Consider the following 15,247-nt stretch of genomic DNA (forward strand, 5'->3'; position numbering starts at 1 on the left):
TGTCTGTGGCTGGCCCTCATTAAGTGAGGTTGCTGTAGGGCAGAATCCGTTTTGCCACTTGATCATTTCAAACAAACCGCTGTCTCCACCTGCTGGATACGAATGGTAGTGGCTCATTTGACCCGTCTGTTTGTTAAAACACATTCTCAATTCTGCTCGAGGAGGCCCCACAACACTGCTCAATTTAAATGTCTCACTCTTATCAGACACACCAAATATAGATCATTAAGCTTTTTAATAATGAGCTGATTCACTGATGAATCAGGTGCGTTAAATAAGACAGACGTCCAAAATGTGAAGCGTTCTGGGGAGCACCTTTACTAAAAAGGAAATATTTAGAATTCCTAGTTACGCCATTTAGACGAAACGAGTGCATATTTGTGCACATTCATCTTTACGGTTAAAAAACTAACAATTGTATGTGCTATCTTAAACATTCATGTAATGTATAGGCTAAACATTCACTTTAAAACAACGCTTCAATTTCTCTTACTTGTTGAAGTTTAAATGATCAACATGCAAAGAAGCTAGGAATGATATTGAACGCAAGAAAAAGTACAATGCGACAATAGTTTGTGTTTCCGTTGTCACTTTATGCATGAAGAGGCAACACATGGGTGCTCAGGTCTGCAACGTTTTAATTGTTGCTGAGGAGTAATAAAGTAATTAGCAGAGAAAAAACAGACAGTGGGGCGAGCCCGATTTTACGATGCTGTCTGGGGTAGAGCCTTTGAAGGTTTGGCAACAGAGTTTTTCTCTTCTTTTTCTGTTTTTCTATATGTTGTGTGTTAAATAAGTTATTAAATATGACAATACATAATAATAATAATAATACAATAAAACTAATTAAATAGTTTATTTTTATTTTTTAAATAAAATATATCATGTGTTACTGTAATTGTGATGTAGGCGTTGGGCGTCCAAAAAGTCGTTCCAGTTCCGCCTTCAATCGCTTTGCACCCCATAAACAGTTAAGACTGTGATTGTGGTTTATTGCCGCACAGCCACTAATATCGCTTGCAGGGGCATGGCACAAATAGAATGTGCAGGCCTGTCTACGAGCATCAAGCTAAGCTTTATTTATTCGGATAAACGGCATCCGGGCCGTTAACAAGATAATAAACAGTGGGTTGCAAGATAACGGTAGAATGAGCGCAAGAACATGTGCAAAACTGTTTGGAGGGCGGTAAAATATTTCTCGTTGTATAGCGTAAAAATACCATGGGATTGAAGTCATTGTCAACCTCGTTTAGGAAAGATTTATTTATGTAGAGTCTTTCATGAGTCTGGAACTTTATGTGTTGTATAGCACAGAAATACAGGACTGCAATTATTAGTGACAACTTATTGCAAAACTATCGCAGATTTGTACTTCATTAGGCATGAATGTAACCCATGAAACCCAGAAATTTGCCCAAACCATATAGACAGTCTTAACGAAATGTATTACTTATCAGAAATGTATTTATTTACACAAGTGGAATTTTATTTCTAAACTACTAACACTGATGTGTTGATTTGAGGTATTGGCGTATGCAATTTTATGTGTTCACATAAAACATTACAAGCACGTAAATGTTACAAAATCCACTGAAATATTTAAATGACTAACAACACAACATAAATTAATATTAATACATAGGTAGTTCAAATACATCTAGGTAGTCACATTAAACATTGATACATTACTCTACAAGTCATTTTTTTATATATATAAAAAAACTGAAATTCATGCATATCATCAGCATTTCACATGGCACAACCCATTTCCCTGAAATCATGAACGGATGCTTAAAAACTTTTAAAAATAAAATTGTAACATATGTACAGAATGCGAAATGCTAGACCTACAATACGCACACCAAATAAGAGAACTGTATCACCAACAAGCTGTATACAAAGACAAAATGATATATACAAGCATACCCTTACATCAAAGGTTTGTGCAATGTACATCAAACATTACAAAATGTAGGCTATCAATAATTATCTACTGTTGTTGTGCATGAGGAAAAGGACAGGCTAATTCACAAACACCTTCGCACGAGCCAAATAACTTCATCCACTGCAGTGCGCATTTATAGCTTTCCACTTTTAAATGTCTTTTGGACGATCTTTATTGCATTTCTTCATCTTCATCCTACGGTTTTGGAACCAAATTTTGACTTGTCTCTCGGTGAGATTTAGGAGTCTTGCCACTTCATATCTACGGTCGCGTGAGAGGTACATATTAAACAGAAATTCTTTCTCCAGCTCAAGAGTTTGATGCTTAGTGTATGGACAGCGCTTTTTCCTAGTGGACTTCGCATGCAGCCAGTTGGACGCAGGGTTATCTGCAAGAAGGGTCGGAGAGAGAGAACTAGTCATGTTTCCACTTGAAAAAGACTGCGGCCATTTTACGATCAGCGCGCGAGAAGAAAGAAGAGGCTCATATAAAGGCTACGGTTTTGATATGCTGAAACTGGAAAGCACAATCACGGATTGCATGCATCTGGGCTGCGGGTGGATTTTATATGATCGAAAATTTTATGTGCAAGCTATAATTTTCTTCCCAGCGTCTGGCAATTTTGGCATCACTGAATGAGGAATAAACAAGGGCCTTCCTGTCTATCAGGAAAAAAAAAATCTCAGAAATCCAAATTGTATGTTTTGTGCCAACAATTGTGCGTTGTTATATCCATATATTTTGCGTAGCATTTAATGTAGTGTGTAGGACAGCATATTACATGACATGCAGTCTATAATGATTACATACTGCAAATATGTGTCATTTTTTAATACCGGACACATTCCATTGAAACATGAATATAGGCTGTCAGATGCAAATGCAGATTTTTTTTCCATACACATAACGAAAGAAGAAAGAAAGGCCTAGTTAGAAGACATTTAGCCTTCCTCATAGGCTAATCTATACTGAAAATACTGCACAATATAGGAATATTTTACTACAATAAACTACAATTTACTCACAAAAAGACTATAGCTTTAAAGCTACTTTATGTATTGCATAAAATGTGTTAATGTGTTAAGGTAAACATAGCCTAACTGAATCCTACATATTCAGACGCATTCTGATATAAAGTTAGCTGCACTTACTAGGGTCTAGATCCACCTTCGTCTCTGCTGGAGCTTTCTCGTCCTGTGATCCGTTGGAAAGCGCATCGTCTGTTATCTTCCTCTCTGCTTGGGTCGTATTGTTGTCAGTCTCGGCCACAAGCAATGTATGCGTGGTGCACTCACCACTCCCAACCAGTGGTTCAAGTTTTATATCATGGTTTGTATCTGTGGATAATCCCGTGAAAGGCAGGGCAGGCAGCGGTTCTAACGCCCAGGAACGCACGGATGCTGCCTCGGTTTCTCCTGTTGAGCAGGGGTGATAAATGTACGGGTGGTAGGCGATAGATGTGCCTGGGGGCTGCACGGGCACGGGACTCCATGACGCACCAAAAATAGATGATTTGGCTTGGAAAGTGTACTGCTCCTGCTCGCCATATTCAAGTAGCGTCAGTTCCCGAGCCTGCTGCTGGACCACGGGTCCAGATGAGAACCTCGGTGCCAAATGATCGTCATTCTCGTGTGGAATGTGTGAGTCAGCGTAGTAACTCAGTGTCCCCAATGTCGACATAACAAAAACAAGCAAAGAGACCCCAGGAGAACAGATACACCCACAATGAAACTGACACAAAAGCAGAATCCGTTGAAATCAAGTAACTAACTACTTGACTCCGCTGTGAACTACAGACCTCTGATAAGTTGAATCACTGCAGAGGTTGGATTGGATGTGCGAGACACGTGACTGTGGGAGAGAGCGTGGGAGATAAAGGGGAAAGCCTAACCAGTGCACACGGTTAAATGGCCTCCATTTTACAAGTCATATTTTTAATGGTATAGCCATATGTTTTTATGAAGGTGGATTTTATTTTATTCATGTTGTTAAGCTTCAGTATCTAATAACCGAGCGTAACAAGAATGGTTATTTGAGAAGCGTTATTGTAGAATTTCCTTATGCAGTTTTTAATAGAGTAGGTGTAGGCCTACTGTTTGGAATAATAAAATAAAACCCCAAACGTGTAGGCTAAATGCGTCGCCATGTCATTTTATAAGCATCTAGCCAATACACGCAGTCCAATTCAACTCCTTTTTTAGATATAAATTGTGTTGCTTGTTGTTGCTTTTTCGCCCCAGAAATTTTGCAGACCCCAAAAATAACATATCTATGATGAATGCACGTATTCCGCGCGGCTTAGTCTTGCGCAAAGAGACATAAAATAGTTCAGACAAAAAGAATCTTAACGTGAGTCATATGTATACTTTATATGGCAATAAGTGCCACTGGATGGTTGAGATATGACCTGCTAAGTGACCAGTCAGTCAGTAACAACGCGCTCAAACCTTTAGTCTGCTCCTAAGCAAGGCAGATTGTGATGTGCAGACAAGTCAAACTGAACTAAGTGTGGAAAAAAATCAAAAAAGCTTTAACCGACTCTTATCAGATACATGGACAAATTAGACCGTTTATGTTGTTTAAGATTAAGATTTACGCATTAAAACTTTACAACAATTTAAAAGGATTAAACCATAAAAATGAGTGAAAAATATTTAATAACATTTAAAATGTGTTTGATCAACACTACAAAAAATAATAATGATTATAAACATGATTTTCATAGCAACAGTATGTCACAGGCACAATGTTATTACAATGTTATTATGCTATTATATTGTTAGTGTTCTTGAATAAGCTGATACAGCACAGAAAAGCTTTGTTTTGCAATATCACACACATTCAGTGAAATAGTGACTGTATGCTTCATAATTCAAATGTTGCATTTGTAAATATATTTGCAGTGGCTAAAGGTAGAGTTGCTCGGCATGTTTTATTCAGAATATAAACAGCTTGCATGGCATTTGGAAATCAGCAACGTAATTGTAACAAAGCATGCATAAATACAAGGATGTTTTAATAGAAAATACATTTAATCCTGATATTTTTTAGTTTTAGCCATGAAAACATTGACAATAGAGGACAACCATGGACTACCAGAGCTTTCTGTCCCTCTGGTCAATGAGCATTGCTCTGATCTTGTCCTCGGAAGAGTGGATCTCTGGACACTTCAACAGACTTTGTTTATAACGGGCTATTACTCTGTTTTTCTTCGGGTTATAACTTGGCTGTCTGGCCTAAATATGGCCAATAAAGCCTTTGTGTTTTTTTCCTCCGGCCCAGCAGACGCATCCGGCAATGTGGGCGTGCTCTCAGTCTCAGATGCGCACGCGGCTTTGGCCAAAGTGCATTGATCGTAACCGAGGCCTTGCTAACTACACCTGCACTCCAACATTTACTTTTTATACAACTCTAAAGATTTCACTTCAGGCGTGCAGCTCACGCATTAGAATTGTGTCTGTAAAATATATGCTGCTTTTTTTCAAGATAAAATATAGTTCTGGAAAGACTTTTAGAATTCGCCGCAATGTTTGTCTTGTGTTGTGCTGAATCTCACTGCGAGGCAATTAAGACAGTTTCGTGTCGTGGGGATGTAAAATAGAGCACAACAACATGAAACTACCTAAATCACTTAGCAGTTGTCTTTGTTTCTTGCTTGCGAAGATAAGAAGGCAACGCCGTATAATTTTTTTTTAACTATTTATTTTCTGCACAAGCAAACCAATACAATAAAATGTGAGTTTTTGCCGACACTGCTGTGATAACCAATACAGTCCCATACAATTTTCATGGAATATTACCTTAATTAAATTTAATTAGAAATAGAACCCGAAAGACAGGACTATATAATTGATATGGGAATGATTGTAATATTTTTTTTTTGTGTGTGTGTAACTTATCACGGGACTAGTATTGACTGTGTTGATAATTATAGAAAAAAAATTGCAAAGTCCTTGCTTCTCAAAAATCCCCGTTATAAAAAAGCTCAGAAAATCAAGAGTGTTTTGGACTAATAATTGTCTTTAAATGTAGGCTAAGATGATTTTAGGTACATGCCTTTATGTATTTTCTGCCATGTGTGAATAACTAATTTACATCTGAGACCATCTCTTTTGAGTGCTGTTCAAATAATACAAGGAGTCCCGTCAAGTTGAGAAGTTTCTACATTTTAAGAACCGGATTTTTCCACTTATGCCTAAAACAGCAAATACCTGACCAAGGTCGTACTTCCAAGAATCGTGTCGTTATTATTTAAAAATGGTTTCATAATAGTTATTATTACAACATGCAAATACCGCAGTTATATACAATAAATGTACAATATAGTCTGAATGCTATGTACAATGAACACCTTCAGCATTCGATATTTTCTTTTCTTGCTTTTACAGTGAAGTACTCTTGACAGTTTATAAATAACCATGACATGTTATGATGACTGGCTTGTCAAATAAAATGATACATAAACAGATAAAAACGTCAACAGTATACGACACACAATAAGTTATCAATAGTATCTTGCACGAGTCACATATGCACACACATACACACACCTACGGAGACGGGTTGTAGGCTACCACTGCAGCTGATGGAGGAGGGCGCCAGAGATCTATAAAGCGAGGAGGCTTCATGAAAAACTGAAGTTGGCCGACAACTCTCGGATTCGGTTTTCTCGACTCATCTTCTTCAGCTTCATCCGTCGGTTCTGGAACCAGATTTTGACCTGTCTGTCCGTGAGGTGAACGCTGCGGCTGATCTCGAGGCGACGCTCTCGTGTCAAGTACATGTTGAAGAGGAACTCTTTCTCCAGCTCTAGAGTCTGGTGTTTGGTGTAGGGACAACGCTTCTTACGACCACTCTTCGCCATCAGCCAGTTAGCTGTATTGTCACTTTTGGAATCTCCTGCTGAAAATGATGAGACAATATTAGTCCAAAATGTCCAAACGCGGCTACCATTTCACAACACTTTACAATGGGATGCAGTGACCACATACGCCTAATGAATATTATTTAATCACTAAAACTAATAATGCTATCAACAAAGTGTAATATACATACAATAACTCCACATGCTGTTGTACATACATTTTATTTTTGTTACTGCAATGAAGATACTTTATCGGTCGTTTCTTGTGGGAAGAGTAATATAATATTTTAGTAAACAAACTAAACTGCAAGTAAACAAACTATCTACATATGCAAGAAAATGAACACTAAGTGAATCAAAGCATGTGATTACAATCTCAAGAGGTCATAAACAGCATGATGAAAAATAGGCTTGCTAAAACCATATACTACATATATAGACATGAACGACTCTATTTGCTTTACGATTTTTTTAATGTAATCACTTAAAATTTTTAGATAACTTTTTTAGAAACACTGCCTTTAAAATTTTGCTATGTGAAGGTTTGCATTGAATTGGTTAAATATTTCACATTTACCAAATTAGGGTCATTGAACTCTTAAATGAGATCTTGTGAGCAATACATTTTAATTATTCTTTATGCTAATATATATTTTTTTAAAGTAAGCTTTAAAAGCGAAAAAAAAATAGTCAGTCCAGATTGCATTTGGCACGAAGGAATGCTGTGTTATTTGTAAAGACTTACAGAGACGACTACAGACGTAAGGACTTAAGCTAAACGATTTTATTATTATTATTATTATTATTATTTGTATAATTAGAAGATTATCGCACATGATTGTGCTGCCAAATCTGGCCAGTCTTAAGCCTTGTAGGGTGTTTGAAATAAAATCGGAAATATTAATGTAATACTACATGGAATTAAAAAAGAAAATCAATAAAACAGTCCCATAGGCTACATGTATCGCGCGCGCAAATGCATGGTTGTTTTTACGCGCCCAAAGAACGCCCGAATTCTTTGGACTGGGCAACAACAAAACTAACCTTTTGTAACAGTGACCGCTTTCTCTGGACTGTCCGGCGGTTCGGGAGATGAAGCGGTGCCAGTGGACCCCCTTAGCTCCTTGTTTCTTGCCGGGGCACATGGTGCGCATGTGGGAGGCTCGTCGTTCTCTTCCCTGCTCTCTTCTCCTCCTATGGCTGAAAGAGAGCTGTCAAATCGGGTAGAGCGCTGAGCAGCAGCATGAGTCGACTGGTTGTCTGGAAAACCTTTAGATGTGGTGCATGTCTGAGATAAACGGAAGTAACCAGGTACCGGAACACAGCCGTTATTGTTGCTAGATGGACACGAGTTTGGTGTCAGCCGGGAGTACGATATGTCCTCTGTAATGGTGTCTTTTGGACACTTCTCAGACTCGTATAAGCAGTAAGAGATTTCCTCTTTTATGGTGGGCGAGAACGACCGTGGGGTAATTTGGTTGTTAGGCTGTTCAATGCGACAGGACCTCGACGTCTCCAGCCATGTTTCCATGCCTTGATATGGCCCACACGTAGGTACTACATTTTGCGAATTGCTCTCGTTCCGTTTGAGTCCAGAAAAATAGCCACAGTTAGACAGTCCATAAGAATACTCGGAGCTCGGCTGCAAGTAGACTCCGCTGTTTTGGTAGTAGTGTCCACTTCCCTCGGCCCTTCCGTGGATCAGGGAGTCTACCAGAAACGAATTTCCAGATGGACTATCGGAGCATGACATCTTTGTGGTATAATTTGACGGTGGAAGAAGATTGCCCTTTCTGGATGACATTTCTTGTGCAAAACATGCTGAATATAATTACTGATAACTATACAACTCAGTGCGCGCTAACAGCCAATTAAATCGCAACGAGCACCGATGACTCCTCCCCCTGTGTGCACGTAACCCTTGTGTCCCATATCTTTTTCAAGCTGCTAGATTCTTTTAAAGTCAAATCTACATAAACCCGATCAGTCGTTTTTGAATATAAACTAATAAAAGCAGAATTTCACGCGAACAGCGTAACGTTTACGACCACTGGCTTCGTTAACGCTGACGTCGCCGCTTAGCCGCAAAGCCTTGTGAGCCACGTAGCCTATACAAAACCAAAAAGCAACAAGGTAACGAAAATGAGATCAAGTGCTAAAATAGTAAACCTTTATGATACACTGTAATTGCCCCAACAGCCCTTTAAGCACATAAACAGTGAGTTACAGACTGCTCTTCTGGTTTTCATGCATGCGGTGGGTCAAAACTATTTATTTACTACACTCAAGTTCAAAACGAGAGGCGGATTTCAGTCTGCTTTTCAGAAACACTTTATGTGGTGGATCTGGATTTCCGTACTCGAATGAAGATTTAGCATGTGATAATCTTAAAGTTACATATAGGCCTATATAGTAGGCTAAGCTTTATAATTACAATACTGAGTTATGGGTTAACAGTAAAAAAGTTCATTTAAATGCTGTTTTTTTTTTAAACCTAGAGATAAATCTAACCACAATCCCATAACGTTTACTAAATTATTTAACAATAGCCATTTTACGCAAATGTTGTATGTGATTAAATTTACCTTGGCCACCTTTGGCGTTCAGGAGATATGATCATTTATCTGAAAATCAGCCTGTGTGATGTCGAGGCCGCCGTTGTTCATTTGTCATTTGATTTGCATTTAATTATTTGAAATATAATTCTAAATTTCTCTCTCAGGTTTGTGTTTTTTCATAAGGTTATGTTTTTCGAAATGTATACGTCACCTGGAAGCTGAATAAATAAGTTTTCCATCGATGTATGTTTGTTAGGGCAATATGTGGCCGAGATATAGCCTAACTATTTGAAAATATGGAATATGATGGTGCAAAAAAATCTAAATATTGAGAACATCGCTTTTAAAATTGTCCAAATGAAGTCCTTAGCAATGCATATTACTAATCAGAAATTAAGTTTTGAGATGGGTAGGTAGGGAATTTTCAAAATATCTTCATGGAACATGATGTTTACATCCTTTATACCCTAATTATTTTTGACATAAAAAAATGGATAATTTTGGCACATGGCATGTATTTTTCGCTCTTGCTATTACACGGGTGATACTTAAGACTGGTTTTGTGGTCCAGGGTCTCATTTAAGTGTTTGTTTGTTTTTTTTTTGTTTTTTTTTTTGGTCAGCCTATGTTGCTTAATGTTATGTGGAAAATGGTCATTTATTGCTCTATCTCTGATCTTTCTTTCCAACGGTTTTATATTCACAAATAGGCCTGTTTCTTTGTTCATAGAATCGCCCTATAGTTGGAATTAACATTTATGATTAAAAGAAAAAATGCACAAAAGCATCAGCATGCACTTTTAAATATCGACCATATACAATGTATACAGTAAATGACTCGGGTCGAAAAAAAAAACGTTGCAAAAAATAAGTATGCTCACATCAAAGGAGTCTAAACCTATTTTTCTTTTTTAATTTGTTTTGATTCACTCTGTCTAGTGGAGGTTTTACTGTAAATAACTAATGACAATGTTACCATAAAATAAGTTCTTAGCACAAGTCATAAGCTGAAATGTAGCCTAGTCTATGTCAAAGGAAAAAAAACTTTAATTTAATTATTATTTGAAATGGATCTTTTCAGCTATTGAAAAACATTTATTTGTACTTTATGCATTAAGAAATCAAAGGGACTTAACACGGCTATTGTCTTAAAAGTAATTTTAATTTTAATTAACCAATTAAGATTAGATCATTTTGTTTTTTATTCAACGCATCACAATTTGCTGAAGGCTTCTTGATTTTATATGGCGTAGAAAACATTTGAGAACAATACAAATAAAATGCACGATTGTAAAACTGTAGCAAGCCAAGAATCAAAACATGTCTCCAATTCTTAAAAAAAAAGAAAATAAATAAATTAATAAATAATAATCTCTGGTCGATTTGTCAAATTGTAACAAACAAATACTCTGAGACGAATAAAACTGTTAGAAGTGGTGTTACTTTTAGAATAACTATGTTTTTATCATTAAACAAACTTTACTTGCAGGCTACTTTTTGAACATTAAAATGTTAGTCTATATTATCATCTAAAAATTACAATAATTGAACGCAATCCTGACAGAAATTCCCGAATGGTAGCTTGGCTATTTACCTGCCTTGTATGGTTCACGAAGACGTAGTCCTTTGCCCGTACACAAAGTAAACATGTTTCAGCATTGGATTTTAGATTGCTGCCCGGCAATGACATTGATCTAAAGTGCGCCACCCAGTGGACAAGAAGTGTATCATCCAAAGCGCGAAACAGTGAGCGATGCAGCCGTGGTGCCATGATGGGACACTGAGACAAATGATGGCGGAAAAGTCCGTGAACACAAGCTTTCAGTGGTTCCAGCCGTTGTTTTCTAGCTCTTAGTCACAGTTAATAACCTTGGTTCTCAGACGGTTTATGGTACCTCACTCCAATTCTACAAATGCTCCAGACTAAGACGGGTTTTATGACCGAGTTGCTGCAGCAACGGGGGGATGTGCCGTAATTAGGGCGAAATTCCATCGAGCCTCAAAGGATGCGCAAACCGTCAGGGTCATCACGTAAAACACTCGTTATTATCTTATGGTCGACCTTTTTTATAAGACTTGCATAAGGCATAGCCTATCAGATTTGTGATCCTCTCGCAGTGGATCATCGATATATTGATGCAGGGAAACTATAAAATTTGCAAGTAAAAACAGACTTTTCATGCTCAAGAAAAAAAAATGTTTCCTTAGAGTTTAATTCTCAAGAAATGTTAGTATTGATGCTACATGTCACTCTCAAAATAGCAATATAATATAAAGACTTATCTGGAAGGTCGACACAGAACCATTTGTTGAAAGGCCGTTTGATTCATGGAGACATACACAGCTATGTTTTGGGCAGTTCCGTAATGGATACTAGGCATTAATAACAGCAAACACTTGATCCTTGAATCAGAGAAAAGCGTGGAGGCAATATAACGCAAGATCCATCAAACATTTGATCCCGCACCCGGAAAAAGAGAGAAAACACACGATATTTCAACAGACTGATTTATATAACACTGAAGAGATGTAATAAACATGAGAGATTATCATGAACACGAATGAGCTCCTGCAACATCGATATACAGTTTCACGCGAGAAACACAGAAATCAAGAAGAAAATCCAATTCAGGTTCGGGGTTTCAGAGAAGACTCGAGCAGTGTCCGTGCTGGTTCAGTTATTGCTTTCGCTTTAGGTAATGCCAAAATGTCCGTTAAAAATAAATAAGAATTTCTCTGTGTTTTTGGACATTTCTGAACACACCCGATTTTGCTGGAAAAGTCGCAGTAAAGACATGTAATATCAAATATGCTCTTTCAGTCCACACGATTCAAGTATAAAAGAATAAAGCTGGCATGATGCATTTAGTTTTTAATAAGCTCGGGCTGTATTCATGTGCGTTATTCAATGATACAAAGTCTAATAATATAAACCACAAATAGGAGTAGGCTATTAAATAACAGATTAAAAACCACATTCGTTTCAATTAGTATTTATATTTCGGCCTGCACAATTGTTTCTTTCTTTCTTTTTTTTTTTTTTCTTTTTTTTTTTCTTTTCCCAACAAAATAAATTTCAACAGCCTTTAGCTTATTACTGTTATGACAAATGCGAAAAGTAGCTACAGATCTTGGTCAGATAATAGTAATAAAAAATAAAAATAAAAATAATCCCTGTAAACTGAATAGTTATTTAACTGAGTAGAATGGAATAATAATAATAACACATGACAATACCAGTACAACAACAACAACAATAATAATAATACTAGTTTTAATTCCAAACGGTAGAGATTACTGAGAATATAAATCTAAGTTGAAGTCTATGTCGATGAAAAAGTCTCTGAGAGGAATGAAGGTCACACACATCTCGTCTCTGGAGCCGGAATGTGTTTCCACGAACTTGAAATTAACCATCTCTCCTAAATGATTTCTCAGCAATAGACGGTCTAAAGCAAAGGGTTCGTGGTGTAATACTGCAGGCGGTCTCTGTTGAGTTTTTTTTCTTTCATTCTTCTGTTTTGAAACCATATTTTCACCTGACGGTCGGTGAGGTTGAGCATTCTGGAAAGCTGTAGCCTTTTTTCCTTGTTGATGTAAACACTGAAGAAAAATTCTCTCTCCAGCTCTCTGATCTGATATTTGGTGTAAGGACACCTCTTTTTCCGTGTCTTCTGTCCATCTGAAATGTAAAGAAGAAAGATTGTCAGTTTCTGACTTTAACGTATTAATCCATAGAAATAATATAGCTGCAATCACATTAAAAGAATACAGCAGAGACGACTGACTAGTTGATACAGTTTTATTAACGACCGTTTTACAGAATTATGCACAAACTGTTGCTGTTCTCTAAATGTAATTATACTAATTAAACGATAAATCAGTAATAATAGCCTACGTTATTAGCCCTAAATTAATGAAATATCGAGTTCTACAACGGAACACTCGTCGTGGCTCGTTTAATAATAATGAGAAACCTTTAATAGAGATGAAAATGTAATATGCATCACCTTTCATTGACCACAAAAGAAAAATAAAATAAAATAGAAAAACACTTTAAAAGATTTAGCAGTTAATCTTTAAGAAGAAGAAAAAACTCCAGAACAATATCTAAGAATTCAAATGGACTGTAAACACGTGCAAGCAGAGGGGAGAAATAAGCGAAGGATTTCTATGATCTCTTAAATTAAAAAAGGCCAAACTGTAGGCTAATGAAGGCTGGAATACACACTTTTGAAGACTCTAAAAGGAAATGGCCTATCATTCACGGCCAATTTCAATTTCGAGCACGTGATCACGCGTTTATAACAAAGTTTTGTTAGGGTAAATATACAGGGCCCTCTATAAACCTTATATGCTTATAAAACAGCATATAAAACCTTTAACCACAGCACGTTACATCAGAAACTTTCTCACACAACTGCTTTAGTAGGCTACGTACTACTGCTGCCGCTGAATTTCTCCTCGTTGTTACCGGAAGATGGCTCCGGGCTGCTCGTCTCTTCACAGCGCTCCGTCTCCTCCGTTCCCCGACAACTGTCGCTGGCTGTTTCCGCGGGCGGGGGCGCTTTACCGGTTGCTCTGTCCACCGGCTGCTCGCTCGGCTGATTTTCCACGTTCCCGTACGCGGTCTCGAAAAACTGGTCGAAGGCTTGGGGAAGCACTCCGTTCCTCCCTACGCTGCCATACACGTTGGACGTGTGGCTCGCGTGGCTGCTGGAGTGGTAAAGAACCGAGTTGTTTTTCGATAACATGTCCCCCAAAGTCCCGGGATTGGACAGGCAGTCCCTGTGCACCATGTCCTCGGTCGCGTAGCAGTGTGGTAGATTGCCCCTGGAGTGCCACTTGCTGGACGTGTCAATGGCATAGTCCCTGAAAGATACCTCTCTAACGCTCTGAACTTGTGGCAAACTGGACGTGGAGTATGAGTAGGTCATGGGGCACGAAGACGGGGTCTGGGGCAGAAAAGCAGGAAGGCTGGAGAATTCCGTTCCAGACACGTAATAAGCACAGCCGGGCAAATACATGTTAGACCCAACGGGTACCCGCTCATCGAAATCCATCATGACACTTGGTTGGGCAAGCCACAACCATAGTACTGCCTCGCATCGTAGTACAGAACTGCTTCAGCTTCACTGGCTTTGAAGCAGATCCGCCGAGCAGAAATTTTGAGACGTGAGCTGACGTGGAGATCAATCTCCATCCATTCCAGAGAGCGCCAGTCATGTGACCAAGGGCAGAAATTGACATGTACCTCTTAGAATATTGTATGCCAACATGTGCAAATGTTCAAGGCGAGGAGTGAACGATGCTTTTCATTGATGAACGCGTGCTTGCAGTGGACCACAGTTGGTTATGTTGACACTTTGGATTGCTGGAGAAAGCCATCCGCATGCTTAACCGCCAACGCGCCTTTTAGTAACATTACCAGGGCTTCTGATGTTTGTGGATTTGCTCTAGTAACTTTCCATCCTTTTCTCGCTGTATATCTACGCTCTTAAAAAAATAAGTTGCCAGGAAGAAACATTAAGAGGGGTTTGCTGTGATGCATACTTGCAATATGAATTCGCAAGTGATGCTCTTTGTTATAGTTGCATGTAGGCTAATAAACTTACTCGAACGCAATGTTATGGCCGTGCATGTTGAAACTGAAATAAAATTACGTTTCTGGCCTCATTTATTTGCCTTTATTTCACGATAATCAGTTCGGAATTATTTTAAACGTGGAATAGCCTACCCTTCGACCAATTGGCGTACGAATACAGTACACTTTTATTCATAGTTTGTTTGAAAACGTTGCTTGCCTGTGTGTTAAAACAAAACAAAACCACAGTTTAAAGTGTGGTCAGATATATTTTAAAGCCCAAGATAAAAATGAATT

General features: G+C 38.1%; 3 protein-coding genes across 4 annotated transcripts; all 3 read right to left on the reverse strand.

Moving 5' to 3' along the window:
* Positions 1-1,499: 1,499 nt before the first annotated feature.
* On the reverse strand, positions 1,500-3,913 carry hoxa9b (homeobox A9b). Its single transcript, XM_026284322.1, has 2 exons — positions 3,097-3,913; positions 1,500-2,333 (listed from the first exon to the last, which is right to left on the reverse strand). Exons 1-2 carry the CDS (start codon positions 3,623-3,625, stop codon positions 2,095-2,097), a joined length of 768 nt encoding a protein of 255 aa, XP_026140107.1. The 5' UTR covers positions 3,626-3,913; the 3' UTR covers positions 1,500-2,094.
* A 945-nt stretch (positions 3,914-4,858) lies between these two features.
* On the reverse strand, positions 4,859-9,293 carry LOC113116262 (homeobox protein Hox-A10b-like). Of its 2 annotated transcripts, none has more exons than XM_026284321.1 (2): positions 7,854-9,293; positions 4,859-6,844 (listed from the first exon to the last, which is right to left on the reverse strand). In XM_026284321.1, exons 1-2 carry the CDS (start codon positions 8,611-8,613, stop codon positions 6,570-6,572), a joined length of 1,035 nt encoding a protein of 344 aa, XP_026140106.1. In that variant the 5' UTR covers positions 8,614-9,293; the 3' UTR covers positions 4,859-6,569. The 2 variants fall into 2 exon arrangements, with proteins under 2 accessions (XP_026140106.1, XP_026140105.1); XM_026284320.1 differs by having other exon boundaries at positions 4,859-6,847.
* Positions 9,294-12,514: 3,221 nt separating this feature from the next.
* On the reverse strand, positions 12,515-15,023 carry LOC113116264 (homeobox protein Hox-A11b). Its single transcript, XM_026284323.1, has 2 exons — positions 13,808-15,023; positions 12,515-13,048 (listed from the first exon to the last, which is right to left on the reverse strand). The coding sequence occupies exons 1-2, from the start codon at positions 14,430-14,432 to the stop codon at positions 12,816-12,818; spliced, it is 858 nt and encodes a 285-aa protein (XP_026140108.1). The 5' UTR covers positions 14,433-15,023; the 3' UTR covers positions 12,515-12,815.
* Between the last annotated feature and the right edge of the window lie 224 nt (positions 15,024-15,247).

The sequence above is a fragment of the Carassius auratus genome, chromosome 16, assembly GCF_003368295.1.
Source record: "Carassius auratus strain Wakin chromosome 16, ASM336829v1, whole genome shotgun sequence".
NCBI classification, from domain to species: domain Eukaryota; kingdom Metazoa; phylum Chordata; class Actinopteri; order Cypriniformes; family Cyprinidae; genus Carassius; species Carassius auratus.

Excerpts from the sequence above, each read along its gene's own strand:
- hoxa9b (XM_026284322.1), bottom strand. The coding sequence starts at position 3,625 with ATGTCGACATTGGGGACACTGAGTTACTACGCTGACTCACACATTCCA. Across the intron at positions 2,334-3,096 it reads GAAGGTGGATCTAGACCCTA|ATAACCCTGCGTCCAACTGG; the intron begins GTAAGTGCAGCT and ends CCCTTCTTGCAG.
- LOC113116262 (XM_026284320.1), bottom strand. The coding sequence starts at position 8,613 with ATGTCATCCAGAAAGGGCAATCTTCTTCCACCGTCAAATTATACCACA. Across the intron at positions 6,848-7,853 it reads AGCGGTCACTGTTACAAAAG|CAGGAGATTCCAAAAGTGAC; the intron begins GTTAGTTTTGTT and ends CATCATTTTCAG.
- LOC113116264 (XM_026284323.1), bottom strand. The coding sequence starts at position 14,432 with ATGATGGATTTCGATGAGCGGGTACCCGTTGGGTCTAACATGTATTTG. Across the intron at positions 13,049-13,807 it reads GAAATTCAGCGGCAGCAGTA|ATGGACAGAAGACACGGAAA; the intron begins GTACGTAGCCTA and ends TTTACATTTCAG.